Raw genomic sequence first — 17,878 nt, forward strand, 5'->3', positions numbered from 1 at the left:
ACTATGCTCCCTTTTGGCCAATGAGATCTTATCTTCTAACAAGCTCTGTAATTTACTTGCTTTATTCACTGCTTTATTGAAAGCGGAGATGGGCAGAGACCGGTTCCATACCTCATCTAAGCTCAAAAGATTCTTACTTTTTTCTAGATACCTTATGTAGTTGGGGTTCCCTCTTTCTAGGATAATTTCCTGCCAGACTAGATTGGCTAAAGACCCTTTTGAAGCGCGGCTCAGTTTGTAGCAGCATTTAATGTATGCTGCCGGTCGGTGCTAACGACTGTTTGACCAGCATAAATTCCAGTCTGACCTGGGCTGGCGATACACGTCCGGGCAGCCGAAAAACGCGCTTATATGTTTTTATCAGAAGCTTATCCAGAAGACCTACTTCCATCCCCCTCATTATTTCGGTCCCATAGGTGATAGTTGGAAGTAGCTTCGCTCTCATTACTGCTGTTAATGGGTTCAGAGCATGACCACAGATTGAATTTGCTAGCTTGCAAAAGGCGTAAGTAAGGGCCTGCGTCTTGTTTTTTTATAGCCTCTTTTTGTGGCATGTAATTACCTCTAGCATCCACCACCAATCCTAGGTATCTGTATGATGTTACTTCCTCTAGGGTTTTCCCATTCATATGCCATTTACCTTGGGTGGTTGGCCTGCGGTTTAAGGTAATCATTTTAGATTTTTTATGATTAATTTCTGAATCATTAGAACCGGAGTATTCTTCTAATGCCTTTAACAATTTCTGCATGCCTACTCTGGTATTACTGATCAGTAGTAGGTCATCTGCATATAGTAGGTTGGATACTTGTTGACCGCCCAGTGATGGAGAGTGGGATGAGTGACCATTTAACTTGGCGGGGAGATCTGCTATGTACGAAAAGTCCATAGGCAGGGGCTGTACAGTGGCTTCCTGTCTCGGGCGGCATACCATGTCTACTGACTGCACTGGGCGGTCTCCATCTGGTGGATACCTGGGACATCTGGTTTAAAGTCTCTAAGCAACCCCACGCTTCGAGGGTGCTTCCGGTGAAGGCTAGCTCTGGACCTGTACCAAGTCCAGCTGACAGCACATTGCTAAGTGGCGCCTCGCCACGTGTCACACCTTCTGCCATTTGTGGCGCATTAGCTTCTAGCACTCTGCACAATAGGATTTGTTTGCCTAGAGATAAGATAAAACCTAAACTACATGTTCCAGAATGCATTGCGCTTTCCCCAAAATACCACGACTTGCTCTGGGTGTCCCGTATGGCACGAGATCATTCAGCAGCAATAAGCAGGTCCTGTTGAAGAGCCAGTTTAGAAGGTCCGTACTAGAGTATTTGTCTTGTGGTTACAGTAGGAAGAAACAACACATTGTTGTAAGCCCAGCAATAAATCGATCATATTCTTAGTACAGCCAAACAGGTGTTACTGCCACATCTGTATAATTTGCTAAGTGCAGGTAGATAGAATAAATGGCTGAAGCACAGCACTGTTTGTTTACATTGCTTACTGTCGGCAAACAAACAAGCCATTTAATCTCTACACTAGTCTACTTCCATCGGGTACTTAGTGTAGGTAAACACTGGATGCAAGCACTATACCATCCGCATAGTGTTCTTAAAGAGTGCAAATACACATGGGCGCTAACCACTGCCCTACATCTGCCATATTCTTAGTGTGGACAGACAAAAGTCAACAGCACTATCTGTATAAAAAGCTTTGGGCTGAGAAACACACCTGGGCATTAATCACTACACCATTTCTCACCTTCTGCTTGGTGTACGGGGGCACCAAGAGTCTCTATAAGCACTGCACTATTTCTATCAAGTGGCGAGTGTAGACGGACTCGAAGCACTAGACTGTCTACACAATGCGTTTAGGGCAGGCCAACCAAAAGCAAGTAATGCTACACTCATGCACTTCTTCGTAGGTGAAACGTCTTTCAAGATGTCACGTTGCGACGTCAGTGTCAGGGGGCGGTGCTAAGCACGCTGCCATCAACTGTTACCCTAGATGAGCCACGTGAACGGCACAAACGTTCGTCTTATTTTTTTACACATCTGAAGTGTGACCAGAGTACGAGTCTCCTTTCCTTCAAACCTACGCACCACCTCGGAAGCTATCTTTAAATCTGAGCTGAAAGTCCTTCTCTTTCAAAGACATTTTAGGTAACCTCACCTCCCCCACTCCGCACTGGTCAGTGCCGTGAGACTTACCTCCCTACCTCGATTTACTAGACGCCCTCTTGTATCTGGCACCAGTCCACGTCTAGTTATACAATTTTTATGACTACTGCAATTTATGATTTATTCCATACTATAATGTTTTTGGCTTATTTAAATGTACCAACATGTTCTGGTAATGTAATCTTGTGCCTTACGTAATGTTATATTTCCATTCCTGCCTTATTTACATCTTGGATTATGTAATACTGTGCCTTATGTAATGTTCTTTATATTGTAAAACGCTCGAGCAACTTTGGGCAATGTCCGTGCAATATAAAAATGCATACATACACAAGCGACTACCTAGCTTGGGCTCAGTGGCCGCATACTCACACTTGTTGGTAACAGGTGCGAACAGGAATGAGCAGGACCAAAAACAGAGAAACAGGGTGCTGTTCACCTGTGACCCGCAAGCCTTAAGCACAGGGATCTCCAGTGCTATGCACCTGTGTCTGGCTACTGCAAGGCACGAGCGCGCGCGAGAACCACTCTGCCTTGCAGCTATGGAGCTGCAGAGGCGGCGGGCATGGAGACATGGCCCTACCTTGTATCGGTCGATGGGGTCCTCCTGCTGCAGCTGGCTCTCTCGCATAGCCAGGTACTCCTTCTCATACTTTTTCAGCCGTTTGGTGGGAACCTAGAGGACAAATCTCATGGTTAGAATAAAGTTTCAAGTTGAGTCAGCCATTTTAAAGACAGAGCCACAACCCCCCCCCCCCCCCTCCCTCCCCCCCCCCCCTTCGGTGTCTGGCAGCCGCAGGTCATGGAACAGCATATTCACAGGCCAAACCACACAACTTACCCTCATTCTTAAAATAGTCCAAAATACTGTTATCGGTCCTCACCTAAACACATACCAGTTATAGTTACCTAAGGCATGAGCTATACAGGGAGTGCAGAATTATTAGGCAAGTTGTATTTTTGAGGATTAATTTTATTATTGAACAACAACCATGTTCTCAATGAACCCAAAAAACTCATTAATATCAAAGCTGAATATTTTTGGAAGTAGTTTTTAGTTTGTTTTTAGTTTTAGCTATGTTAGGGGGATATCTGTGTGTGCAGGTGACTATTACTGTGCATAATTATTAGGCAACTTAACAAAAAAATATATATACCCATTTCAATTATTTATAATTACCAGTGAAACCAATATAACATCTCAACATTCACAAATATACATTTCTGACATTCAAAAACAAAACAAAAACAAATCAGTGACCAATATAGCCACCTTTCTTTGCAAGGACACTCAAAAGCCTGCCATCCATGGATTCTGTCAGTGTTTTGATCTGTTCACCATCAACATTGCGTGCAGCAGCAACCACAGCCTCCCAGACACTGTTCAGAGAGGTGTACTGTTTTCCCTCCTTGTAAATCTCACATTTGATGATGGACCACAGGTTCTCAATGGGGTTCAGATCAGGTGAACAAGGAGGCCATGTCATTAGATTTCCTTCTTTTATACCCTTTCTTGCCAGCCACGCTGTGGAGTACTTGGACGCGTGTGATGGAGCATTGTCCTGCATGAAAATCATGTTTTTCTTGAAGGATGCAGACTTCTTCCTGTACCACTGCTTGAAGAAGGTGTCTTCCAGGAACTGGCAGTAGGACTGGGAGTTGAGCTTGACCCCATCCTCAACCCGAAAAGGCCCCACAAGCTCATCTTTGATGATACCAGCCCAAACCAGTACTCCACCTTCACCTTGCTGGCGTCTGAGTCGGACTGGAGCTCTCTGCCCTTTACCAATCCAGGCACGGGCCCATCCATCTGGCCCATCAAGACTCACTCTCATTTCATCAGTCCATAAAACCTTAGAAAAATCAGTCTTGAGATATTTCTTGGCCCAGTCTTGACGTTTCAGCTTGTGTGTCTTGTTCAGTGGTGGTCGTCTTTCAGCCTTTCTTACCTTGGCCATGTCTCTGAGTATTGCACACCTTGTGCTTTTGGGCACTCCAGTGATGTTGCAGCTCTGAAATATGGCCAAACTGGTGGCAAGTGGCATCGTGGCAGCTGCACGCTTGACTTTTCTCAGTTCATGGGCAGTTATTTTGCGCCTTGGTTTTTCCACACGCTTCTTGCGACCCTGTTGACTATTTTGAATGAAACGCTTGATTGTTCGATGATCACGCTTCAGAAGCTTTGCAATTTTAAGAGTGCTGCATCCCTCTGCAAGATATCTCACTATTTTTGACTTTTCTGAGCCTGTCAAGTCCTTCTTTTGACCCATTTTGCCAAAGGAAAGGAAGTTGCCTAATAATTATGCACACCTGATATAGGGTGTTGATGTCATTAGACCACACCCCTTCTCATTACAGAGATGCACATCACCTAATATGCTTAATTGGTAGTAGGCTTTCGAGCCTATACAGCTTGGAGTAAGACAACATGCATAAAGAGGATGATGTGGTCAAAATACTCATTTACCTAATAATTCTGCACTCCCTGTAGTTACTAGAGATAACTATTACTGATGAATGTCAGTGCTTTTTTTAGTTTAAACCGTTGTATTGTCACTGAAATTTTCCCCTTAAGATAACATCAGTTAGACCTTTTCTTTTTTCAATGATTTTTTAGTTTTTTATTGCCATATGCAAAGCCATTCCTATCGCCATCGTTGTACAAAATTAGACAGAAAAGTAGTATGGTAGTTAACTGCCACTATGTAAACTAGAAATCAAACTAACACACCCACTGGATGATGTTATTAGTGATGTCATCAATGATGACATTTGTGATGCCATCAGTGTTGTCATAAATTAAGTTATAAGATGTCATGAGTTATGTAATATGTGAGGTCATAAGCAAAGCAAGGCGGGGGCGCAAGTTATAGCTCCATGTGCTAACTAGAACTGGTGAATTTCTGTGTTTTTTTTTTTAGTTTAAAATGTTAATGTTGTCACTGATAAATTCACCTAACTATATTGTTACTTTAACCTTTGGCTTTTTAGTGTATTTCTAAAGTTTTTTTTTCTGTTAAACAAAAATATATCTTCCTATAGCACATAAGTACAATGTTACTTTAACCTTTGTTTTTTACTGTGAATTTCTAGTTTTTTTTAACGTAAAGTAATAATGACCATACATAAATCCAACCCCCATGCTGTGCGTGGGGCAGGGGGTTGGCTGCAGGGCCTTGCCAGTGACCACCTCCCAGCATGCAACTAACCTAACGCTGACCACAGCTTTTGGCCATGCACAGTAGGAGGTTGGCCACAAGGCCTGACCCCAAAGGCAGCCATCTTCACACTGCGCATGGCCTTGTTGGGTCCTGGGGACCTCAAACCTTAGGGGTGTTACAAAAAATAAAGGGGAAGGGGGCCATGAGGCCCCCCTCCATGAGCCTTGAAAGCCTAGGGGAAGGGGGTGGGTTTGTGGTGGTGCTGGGATGGGGTTCCTGACCAAGGAACATCCCCAGGGACCCCAATCTCAGATGGCCCTACCAGTTAAAGGTGGATGCCCCGGTGCCCACCCACCAAACCCTTGTTAGGGGGCATGGGGGGGAGATCCAAGACCACAGTGTCCTCAGTTGGCTCCCTGCATGAAGCAGGAGCCAGCACTGATCACGGCCACAGGGCTAATGCTGCTCCCTCTGAGCAGGAGCAATATTTTGATCTGCTTCCCTGCCCGCCTCAGTGTGGAAGTGTGCTCCCTGGTGTCTTTTGAGGCTCAGGGGGAGGTGGCTGCGCAGCCCTCTTTCCCATTTTGTAAAAATTTGGCCCAGGAGTAGGGCTGCATCCCATAATTTAATTTTGGCCGTGGGGTGGGCTACCTGGGGCCTCTGGGAGACTGCTGAGTGGCCCTCTTCCACACAGAAACACACTCAACATGTTTAGGACTGGATATGAAGTGCCAGAGTCCTGTAATCAACACTCTTCTCATGTTCCTGGTGGAGCTCCCACAAGAGTCTCTCAAGACTACTACTGACCCAACCATACAGTTATACAATAATTTTTCAACCTTCATTTATCAAAAACTACTAAACAGATTTACACCAAATCACAAAAAACACAATCTGCAGACCATGATCTAGCGGAATTTGGTGTAATTACGTTCAGCAGCTTTTCTGTAGCACGTTTCAAAGAAGACTAAGGAAAATACATTGGGATTTTACATTTCAAGAACCCCCTTTTTTCTCAGTCCCTTCCCCCTCACCTGACAAATCTCTCTGAAACTTTCCTTAAACAAGCTAGTCAAGAAGTAGCAAATTTTTGGGAAGTTTCGTCAAATGGTGCCAAAGTTATTAGCAACACAAAAAGTTTTTCCTATGGAACAGCAGACCTAACTATAACTACACACTTGTGACCGCCATTAAGTAACACACACACACACACATATATATATATATATATATATATATATATATATATATATATATATATATATATATATATATATATATATCTCTCTCAAAAACGTGACAGGAAGGTGTGAAGAGCAAAGGGTGGGTGTGAGGCTGGCAGGATAGCAGGGAGGATTTTAAAAATGAAAAAAAAAACAGCAGTCAGATCAAGAGGGGCAGGGAAGCAATGTAGTAGCTGTTGGGAAGGATGGCAACACAGAACAAAGGATGAAGATTTCAGGCGGAGGCAACACAGAAGGGAGAGAGATAGAAAATGTTTTTGTTCAGCGGCCACGGCATCCTCCACAGGACACCATTAATTTTCACATGGATTTTTTGGGTCCTAGCCACACAACACATGGCCCCCCACACATATGCACGCAATGGGTGTGGGATGGTGATTAAGAGCACAATATGACTGTAACGAGCAAAGGTCTAACATTCCTTGGAAGTCCGCAATGATGTTTGGCAAAAATGGAAGGGAGAGGTGCAAGGGCAGGAGGGGTGAGGGATCTTGTGTGAACATGATTACAGGGACTGTGAAAAAGTCTATTAGTGATCACTAGAATTTCCAGTCTTTCTGGTTAGGCTAGGTTTTCAATGTCCGAAAATACAATGGAGTCCCTTTTGGGTCCCAGTTACAGGTGGTCAAGCAGAAGGCGCTGGGATAAAGAGTGAATAGGTACAGGCATAAGGCTGCTCCTCTGCATTCTAGTCACTGCACTGACCACCGGATCTGTTTCTCCAGGGCAGCTCAGAAGATCTTCACTCTAGTGGCTCCGGCCTCTTGTCTTGTGGCAAGCATATTCCAGGTTTGTAAAAAAAAAAAAAAAAAAAACATGCTTAGCTGGGTAGGCACTTCAGGTCAGGATCTAAGCACACAACTTGGTACACAAGCAGGAGCAGAAAGGACACTATGAACTTCCAATGCCCAAGAAGCATTGTTCACGCTCATGCCAATCTTTAGGATGTAGCTTTTACAAGTACTGGCAGCGAGGGTCCAGTACCTGGTTTGTACAGGTTAGAGACAGAGTGATCTAGCTCTCAATCAAAAAGCATTGTATAAAACATTTCTAAAGCTGGGAACTCAAAAAGGAACATTTAACTGGATCTTCCCACGAACTGTGATATTCAGGCTTGGTGAAAGGAATGTACATGCCAGCCTAAAGCCAGGGATCTTGTAAACGCCTCCATATTTGATAGAAACATTTCTGGAATAGCTATAAGAGAAGAAGAACTGAATAAATAGTGGCGGTGATGGTAAGTTAATTTTCTGGGGAACATTTTTTTAAACATTCAGAAAAGGGGGAGGGGTGTCAAGAAGAATTTGCAGGAAGAAATGTATCGATCAGAAAGGACGTTACTGAAGGTAGGGTATTCTTCCTGCAGTTTCCTTATATAAGCCACTTAAGGAATCTGAAATGAAAGGTATTTTATTAGCTGCTAGGAGGCCTTTGAGTGAAGCTTAAGAGTTACACCAGAAAACTGTTAAGCAATACTTTCCCAAATCGTGGCTCTTCTTCAAAACTAGCAGCCCAAATACAAGAAGAAACAGGACGCCTCCACTAGAACGCTAGCAGTGATGAAGAAATTGTCCACCACTGCTGAAGGAACCGTGAAGGCCGCAAGGGCATCTTTTCCTGCCAACTCATAACAGCTTCACCACTGATGAAATCCACCTCGAAACAGTTTGCTTTCTGCCAAACCGGCACCACCGGTTTCCACAGAACTCCACAAAAAAGGTTATCATTTTGTGTAAATTAAAGACTCTCGTTGGATCAAGCCTGTGCAATCACCCTTGCTCTTGAGAAATCAGGAGGCGGTTAAACGATAGTAAAGACATGACTTTAGATACAATTCTGGAGCAACTAAATAAATACAAAATAAAAGGCAAGAAATTCAGATCAAAAGAAGAGGCACAGAGGCCTGCCCCATCAAAAAAGTAAGAACCGGGAGCCTAATGTACGCAGTGATTTAGCAGTCACAAACTGTAAACTACTGAAGGTGTGCTCTTCTACTTCGAGACCTGAGACATGTCATGTACAACTCAGGAACATCAAAGGTGCATATCCCAAAGCCAGACACACCCATATAGTCTGTCCTAGCATGTGTCCTTAGAGCACAGGGGCACCGACGATAGCCAACAAAACCAGCACAGGGACAGCGAGGGTAGTGTCCAAAGCCACACACACACACACACACACACCCATCTGTGCCCGCCATGAAGACATGCTCTGCCATGTACCGGATTTTGGATCCGGTGTGCCCAGAGTTTTGCCCCAGGGAGAAGAACTGTGCCCAGATTAGCACGTTGCCAGGGCAGCCCAATGCCTGTTTGTTCAAGTCATTTTGTTACCTGCTTCCACTTTCAAACTTGCAGGACCTGATACGCCGCGCGAGGAAAGGGGGCAGGTTGGGGCATGGGCTGTGCCATTCTCGGGTCATGTCGGTGCAACACAAGAAAAGGGCAGGGGCCTTCCAAACAGACAGAGCAGATCTACTGGCAATGCTTTCACGATCATCGCGACTTTACCACTATTCATGCACCTTTATTTGCGGTTTCACAGCTTATTAGCTTTTAGCGTCTCTCGCAAACGTTGAGATTTCAATACATGCTTCATTACTTTCATGGTCAATACCTACTTGCCATGTTCTGACGATCGAAAATGTCAAGATTTTTGGAGCCAGCTCGTACAGTGAACCTACCAATGAACAAACTGAACTTCTGACCTTGGCCCTGGCGCCTGTGTACATTTGTTTTCTGCACTGTTTGTGCACAGCACCAGAGCTCACTATGTTATCTGGATCCAGGAGTATCGTGTCCAGTTCTGGAGGTCACACCTGGAACACTGTGACCCAGAAGAATAAAGATAGTAAGGAGGACGCTTGAGGAGGAGTCGTGAACACAAACTTGTAATGCACAGAGACCGGTAAAGAGACAGATGACAGAGAAAAGGAATTTACTCATACTAAAAGAGAAGATGCTAACCCTAGGAGAGGAAGACGCCCGCAGCGGGCCAGAGAGGTGTAACAAGAAACAGGGGGAGACTTCTTTAAAAGAAGAAGCCAAGCAAGAGGGCTTCATTTCCCATCAGCACAGAAAATGACACTATGGCACCCTTCACTTCTCCCCCCTTCCCAGGACCCACTTAATGCCAGCTGCAACAAGGAAGTGTGCAGCAGGAGCACCGCTGGCATGCAAAAGGCAAGCTCGTCTGCACCCGTCCGGGCCCAGAGCCAGGAACGCTGGGCCTATCACCACCCAGCGATACTCAGCAGCACTCCTTAGGATGCTAGACCACAGACGCCATTACTCCATCTGCTGCTGTGTCACACCTCACACCACAGTAGAGGCTTTCACCTGCACCCACTGCCTGTTCTAAATCAGCCACACGCCCACATGTCCCACAAATACTAGCAATACCCTCTACACCCCCTTTCAACACACACGCCACACAAGCACCAGTCTTCACCCTCACACCCTGCACCACAACACCCAATCGCATGCATGTTTCTCAACACACGATCACTCAGCAAACACTCAACCAAAATATGGGACTTGCTGAGTAGTGACACCTGACATCCTCTAACACAGAGACCTGCCTCAACCCCATATCAGCTCCTGACATCATCATGGCTATCCCAGTGAGCTACAAGATTGCTCGAAAGGTTTGGAAAAGCGCCCCCCCCCAACATGGGGGGAGCGTGGCACCTTAGGGGTCGGGGACGCCGTGGGCCGGACCCTCGCACTAGTTGTGCGCAGGCTGGCCAGCTGCTTCCGCCTACACGCCTCGCGAGGCGTGGGGGTGGAAGTAGCGCTTCAGTGAACATTGGTCCGATGTGGGAGCCGGACCGGTTTGGTCCGCCGCGAGCCAGTGGGGGGGGCTTATAAGTGCCCCCCCCAGAAGGCTTGGCCTTCTTTCTCTGGACGCGGCAGCCTGAACGGGCAGGCTTCACGTTGATGCGGCGTGGGATATCCAACGTTAGCGCCTCCAGGACCCCCCTCCATCGGGGATGAGAAAGGAGATGAAGGGCGCGCAGGACTTCCCACCAGGAGCGGTTCGTGGCTGGAAGGTAGCGCAGAGGTTTTAAGGCTTTTGCGATTGGATCAACTTGCAGGATGCGTTTGAATCCCGGTTGGGTCCAGTCTTTATTCCTCCTCCAGCGTGGAGTCAGCTGGGACCGGGCACTTCCTGGGGCATGTTTCCTCAGTGGCCCAGTTCCGTTGAATTCATGGGTTTGGTCCTCTTTGGTGCGCGTGCTGCCAAGCGGGGCTCGCGGCCTCTTAAGGAATTTTGACCTCGGCCTTGCTCGGCGGGGAGGTTAGTAAAAAAGAATGTAGCAGTAATTACCAACCCCTTTCCTAATTTAAGCGCCATGTTTTAGCGATGCGTGGGCAACTGTTCGGAGGGGGGGGATGCACGAATTCCAGTATGCGCAGAAACAAGCGCATGTTGTGCACCTTAAGCGCACATCATGGTTTTGGGGACAGCCCAAGCGGAGCTGTCTTGTATATGTACACCTTGTTGGGCCAAAAATCTTCATTATCGGCGGCACAGGGGCTGTGCGCAGACCCCACTCGAGCTTCCCTTGCCTGGGAAATGAACACCGTGGGTGATCTTTATGGAGGCGCAGGTAATGGGGCGGCAGCCTTCCTCTGTGATCTTGTGCGGGCAGGTCAATAGGGCGCTTTTCAATCTACTAACTGAATTATTAAAGAGTCTTAAATGCTCTTGGAGGGCTGATGGAAGGCAAACCCCGATTGAGGGTGCAACTTAATTCTGTTTTTACCTCACCTTAGACAATGACATTTTTTTCATTCTTGTGCATGCACTTGACTAGTAATGAGGTCTCGGAACTATATAAAGGTTGTACAAGTTAAAGTAGTAATAATAATAGGCTACCTCTTTCCTACCACCTTTCCTCTCAATTCACAAAAAACAGAAAATGAGGGGACTTAATATCCAGTTGTTTCTGGGAGCTAAACCTTGGACACTTTACTAATTTTATACGGAGGGGAATTACAGTCCAGGTTGGGCTTGAACCTGGATTCACAGATGTAACTCACTGCCAGTGACCACCTAGCCTGAGACAACAGAGTTTAGTGCATAGAAGACTGAATAGTTACATTGTAGGCAATTTCGGCTTTCAGTCTATGTTGGGTTGTGCCATTTAATAAGATGTATTGACCCAAGCTGTTTTAAGGGCTGCGGCAAGCAGTCTTTCTTCACTGTTGGTAAATGGCGCAAGTTGAATCTAACTCTCTCACAAAGACTCTGGCACAGTTAAGGGAAAAAATGGCCAATAAGAGCCATAAAAATGGCTTGGCTCCACAGATGTATCCTAGATAATGAAAGTTCATTTGTATAATAACCGATGTAACACATGCAATACATATGCGTGGCCGCAGTAGGAAGTGTCCGAATGATTTGTTATGCTCAACTTTTTATACCAGGTGGAGAAATATAACCAGAATGCATGGGGAGCATGGTTGTGCCATCATTTGTGGTGCAGCGACACCGTGTACATGGTTTTAAGTTTTGGGACCTTGTGGTGAATGCCTCTTGACATCACCTTGTTGCGGCAGCGCAAACTGTACATTTTACCTCATACGACTAGGGAAATGTTTTGTAGTGGCACAGCGGGAAAAGTATAATTTTATAACTAAAAAGTACTAAATGGGACTTGATCTATGCCACGTTTTCAGGATAAATGCTTAAAATAGATTGGTTCTTAAAAGGACCAATCTAATCTACCACCTCATATAAAACCTAGGATGCAGCCAGACACCCAAATCTCTGCATTTAACATATAGGAATTAAGAAATATGTTTGCAGATATATCCCAGTATACTTTTACCATGTTTAGACACCAGTAGTTCTGGCGAATCGTTTCCGCGTTCACACAACGTGAACGGGCAGTACCTACTCCTGGGAAATTGGCTTTTTGCGTAGATCCATTCAAATGCAAAGAATGAAAGATAATTTTTTCACACACGGGGGGGGTACATACAGGTACGCGAGTCACACACACACACACAGTCACTTCTGTGCATATATGTGCTCCGCGTTTTATGAACATCGTACGCAATAGACTTGTAGAGTTCTGTGACAGCTGTAATTAAGAGATTCCCCTTCACTGATTTGCGGGTCTTTCTTTTCGTGGTGACCTTATACCTTTGTCTCGTGAGGAAATTTTGTAGAAGGACTTGATGTTGGCTCGCAAGAACTGATTTAGGATTGGCTTTCTTTTTACATCAGGCATAAATGAGCTAACTTTGCAGATGAAAGCCATTCTTCACCTTTTGTTGTTATGCCATAGAAGTCCTATTATACATCACGCGTAGCCCCGAGGAATGTGCATACAAGCCTCGGATCAATTGACGTCTGCAGAGCCCCCCTTTTTTTACATGAAGTGCTTTCAACTACGTACTATACGTAATTTAGGGAAGGTTGAGTTGCCAAAGAATTTAATTCAATGTTTTTAAACTTTCTGTTGTTGGGCACTGTGAAGATGAGCAAGTGCCGGCCGAATCTGAAGCACTGGAAGGGCCGAATTTAGTTGCACTATACTTTACAAATTTCATCTTCATCAGAAGCTATGCATGCCTAAATTTAAGAAACAGAAAGTGGCTTAATTTGAATGTGTGCGCATTTATATATATGTGTATGGGTATATAATATATATATTGTAATTCCCCATTGCCTTTGACTGAAGGGCAGTCCATGACAGCTGAAACAGCCAAACTAAGCCAATTGGGGCTTCAATATTCAAGTCAGTAGTCTGGATTGGATCTATTGGCAGCTGGCATGCAAGAATATTTTATGAACTGCGCACTCAAAATCTGGCCTTTGCCGCTTGCACTATCTTCGCAATGACAGTGAGGTCACTTTTGTAAAACGGGCACACTCTTGTGGTAATGCACTGGGGAGCTGTTTGCACTGTCTTTTTATTTTATTATGGCAGCTGCAGCATACAACCACGGCTACCGGGTTTGGTGTGATGTCTGCCAAGGTGGCTTATTGCCTTGCTCGCAGTGTGGAAACTTGGAAAGTACATTTGAATATTCGATGGCAAGGTCTGGGATCCTAACACAGGAGGTGCAGGCCCGTTCAGTTTTGAATGTGAGTCGTCGTCATTACTTTGGTCACAATGATTGGAGTATCTGTGCATGATAGTGAATAGCCAGCAATGCCACCAAACTTTGCTTATAGTTTACATCATCTCAAGATTCCTGAAACTGGTCTTAGGGAGTTCCTCTCACTGAGACTCAGCAGGCAGCATGGGGTTTGGAGCTATTCTTGGTTCCACTTGGTGCAGGGCAGACCGGCCAACCGAATGGGTTAACTCAGGACTCACCAAAATATTGCCTTTTTTAGAACTTTTTCCCATCATGGTTGCGGTTTCTGTCGGGGTTGATATATTAATGGACATATCTGTGGTATTTTGGTCAGGAAAAATGGCTGTAGTAGAGTCTATCAATAGACAAAAAGCGAGCTGTAGATGGGTACTTAGACTACTCAAGCATTTGGTGTTACGGTGTTTTAAACTCAACATCACATTTCGGGCAAAACATGTTCCAGGGATGAATAACATTGCGGCTGTTGCCTTATCTCGATCATTGATGCAGGAATTTTTAGAGGTTCCACCCACAGGAATCGGAGAGGATGACAGAGTTTCCGACATCACGTTGGGAGATTGGTGTCCCGCATTATCAGCCTTAGTAGTGACATCATTGGCTACTCGCACAAGGGTGGCATACGAAAGGGCATTCTTGCACTATAGACTGTTCTTGTAATCCTTGAACACATTAGATTGGTTTTCTGCTGAAGCAATCTTTGCCTTTTTTGCAACAGTTAAAGAGAATTGGTAAACCAGTGTCTTGCGCCAAAGCTAGCCGGTCAGCCATTTGTTTTTCGCCAAGCTCAGGGAGCAAGACTCATCCTTTAGCATTAAGCAGGCGCTAGTGGGCTGGTCTAGAACGGTCGGTCCCAGGTCAGATGACAGGTGGCCCATAACCACTCACTTATTAGTAAAATTGCTGGGTGCAGTCACCATAAGTACATCAGCACCTTTTGAGGCTACCTTATTTACAGCGGCCTTTTTTCTCTGGCCTGTTACTGGGCTTTCCGCTTTGGGGAACTGATAGGTGCTTCCAAGAACAACCACGCACGGGGTCTCCAGTGGGCCGATGTGATAATCGATTTAAACTATACAGCTGCGTAAGTCCAAAACAGATCAGTTAGGTATGGGTGCGCGGATCTGGCTTCAGGCAGCACATGGGTCAATCATCTGTCCTGTGGCCTTTCTAGCTGCTTACTTGGCTGTACGCCCTAGAGAAGTCCACAATGCTATTCGTACATGCAAATGGGGACTGCCTATCGCGCTACAATTTGCCAAGGTGTTGGAGGTTACACGACTGGCAGCGGGGGATGAACCTCGGGGTTACTACCCCCACTCATTTGGATTGGTGCGGCCTTCTTGGCATCAAGGGTAGGCTGGCCCATCTCAGAGTTAAAATCCATGGGAGGATGGGCATCCAACTGTTACAAACGTTACATTATCCCAGAGTGGGTCTAATCAGTGGGTATCTGTTATGTCTTCAAATACATTATCATTTCTCACACATTGTTCCTTTATTACAGTAGATGGCTCCTCGTGTGGTTTGGGTCTTGGGGCATTCATTCGTTCATCTGCATACCGGTTGCAGCAGCTCCGTAAACCGAATCCGGCGGCAAGCTTAGACGTGGCCTTCAAGTGGCGCGGGGGTTGGCGGCAAAGGACCGGAAATGTTTCGCAGGGACTTGGTTCACTGGTCTGACACCGGTACTGACCAATTTATGGCCCATATGTGGTTCTTCGCTAGGAGTTTGTATTCTGGTGGGGAGGGCGAAGGACCTTTGGGGCCCTGGTCGCCTTCGTGGCGGGAGAAGAGGTACTAAAGTAACCTGAAGCAACAGAGGGGTCCCCAAGGGTGGGGCCCCGGTATAACAACAGAGATAGGATCCTGAAGTCCTGGACCAACCTGCAGATGGACACACCAGATTGGGGGTGAGAAGCCCAGATCACTAGGGTGGTCACGGGGCTCATGCCCTGGGCCGCCCCGGTACACCCCTTGGCTGATTGGTGTTTGGAGAGGGGGCGGAACCCTGAGCATGTGGGCAAGGAACAGAGGAAGCAGGGGTACCGCCCTCCCCCCGCCTAGGGTTACAGGTGACGATCAGTCCCTGTGTGGTTCAAAGGAGGTTCAGGACAGGAAGGGATCCTGTCAAAAATGATTTATGGTTACAAATGTAAAAAGTACGTATATCAGTAGATATTAAATTTGGATTTGCAGTGAAACGTTTACTAGAGTGTTTTGCATAAGATGATTGGCATAAAATGATTAATGTATTTGATTTTAATGAAAGTATATAAAATAAAATAAATACTTCTTCCAACGAAATTATTGTCCTGTCGGTTGGTGTATGACCGGTGTGGGGTAAGGGCCTGCTCGCGGCTTCCGAGTCCTATGCCTTCTCGAGCCAGGAGAAGGGCTTGCTATCATCTACAAGGGATCCCTCAAATGCACAATATCCACAGAGAACACAACCTCATTCATGGAACATCTGCACTGAAAGCTGCAAATCACACAAAACTTCACCCTGAACAAAACTCTCGCCTACTGACCAGGATCACAAGCCACCTCTACCAACCTCATCGCAAACTTCGCCACAAACTTCGTTGCTCCACTCACCACCGACTTCAGATCCTACATTCTACTCAATGTCCTCAACTTTTACCTAGAAGACTGAAACGACCCATGATCCACAGCACTCCTCGAAAGCTTGAGCAACATAATCCCAGAAGCAACACATACCCCAGGACACACACTGTACCCCATCTTCACCACAAGCGACAGCATCAAATACAATTCAACCAAACCGCTTATATGGACCGACCACTCCATTATTCACTTCCAAATCAACACACCTACCAGGTTCAGCATTCCAAGCTACAGCAGGGGCAAAAATCACAGAAGCCCCACAGACAACCTCGACAAGGCCATCAACAACTAGATCAAGAGTTGCACAGATTCCCTGGCACTCATCAGACCGAACAAGCATAGCAGATCACACAAGCAGGCCAGCTGGTACACAGAAGACCTCCGAGACACCAAACAACATTGTAAAGAGCTAGAAAGGAAATGGAGAGCTAGGCACGACACCACAGGCAGAACGAATTACAAGGCTGCAATCTGATGCTACCACTAGCAAATAGGAGACACCAAGAAAAAAAGCACTAGCGTACGGCATTTAAGGAAGCTCCAACAGCTACAAAGAGAAGTTCTTGATTGTCAGCCTAGACCCCAGCCACTGTCGCCAACATCACTGCCTCCAAGCAACTCTGCGACAACCTATCCAACTTCTTCCACAGCAAAATTGCAAATATCTACAACAACTTTGCACATCAACCACAGAGAATATGTTGCTAACCTTCCCACCATCAACCAAAACCACCTGACCGAATTAACAACCCTCACCAGAAACGAGACATCGGCAATCGTGTGGACCATCCGCTCAGGGGCACCAACGGAAACATGCCCCCACCACATCTACAACCTGAGAACATAAAAAGTTAGCACCACTCTGACCCACATCACCAACACCTCCATCACGTCTGCCACATAACTGGATGAATGTAAACGTGCAGAAGTCAACGCCCTCCTCAAGAAGCCCACAGCCGACCCACACCAACTGAGCAACGTCCGACCCATCTCCCTTCTCCCCTATCCAACTAAAGTGATTGAGAATGACATCAACAAGTACTCACAACCCACCTCAAACTTCACCATCTGTTGTACAACACTCAATCAGGATTCAGAAAGAACCACAGCACCGAAAAGGCACTCATCGCAGCCACCAATGACATTCAAATCATCCTGGACCGAGGAGAAACAGGGGCCCTCCTCCTGCTCGACCCCTCTGAGGTCTTCAACACTGTCTCCCATTAACACCCTGATCAGAAGACTGCACAATATTGGCATACAAGGATTCATCCTTAAATGGATCTACTCCATCCTCACAGGAAGAATTCAAATGGTTGGGTTGCCACCATTCACATCAGAGACCAAGAAACTGATTTATGGGGTTCCACATGGATCGCCAGTCAGCCCCACCCTCTTCAATATATACATTATACCGGTCACAAACATCATCCAATCAGAAGATATCATGGTCATCTCCTACGCCAATGACACCCAACTCACCCACCCAACCCCACCAGAACCAACATCACCAACTGCATGAACTGCCTGCAGCTCAACTCTGACAAGACAGAAGTACTGC

At 45.9% G+C, this 17,878-nt stretch overlaps 1 protein-coding gene across 10 annotated transcripts in view; it reads right to left on the bottom strand.

Annotated features, from left to right (window-relative positions):
* Positions 1-17,878, bottom strand: part of RABGAP1L (RAB GTPase activating protein 1 like) — a 1,234,468-nt gene that overhangs the window by 97,814 nt on the left and 1,118,776 nt on the right. For all 10 annotated transcript variants that reach the window (XM_069231590.1, XM_069231591.1, XM_069231592.1 and 7 more), the window contains one exon: positions 2,753-2,845. In XM_069231590.1, the coding sequence (XP_069087691.1) occupies positions 2,753-2,845 (93 nt within the window). The remainder of the gene's footprint in view (positions 1-2,752; positions 2,846-17,878) is intronic.

The sequence above is a fragment of the Pleurodeles waltl genome, chromosome 4_2, assembly GCF_031143425.1.
Source record: "Pleurodeles waltl isolate 20211129_DDA chromosome 4_2, aPleWal1.hap1.20221129, whole genome shotgun sequence".
In the NCBI taxonomy this organism is placed as follows: domain Eukaryota; kingdom Metazoa; phylum Chordata; class Amphibia; order Caudata; family Salamandridae; genus Pleurodeles; species Pleurodeles waltl.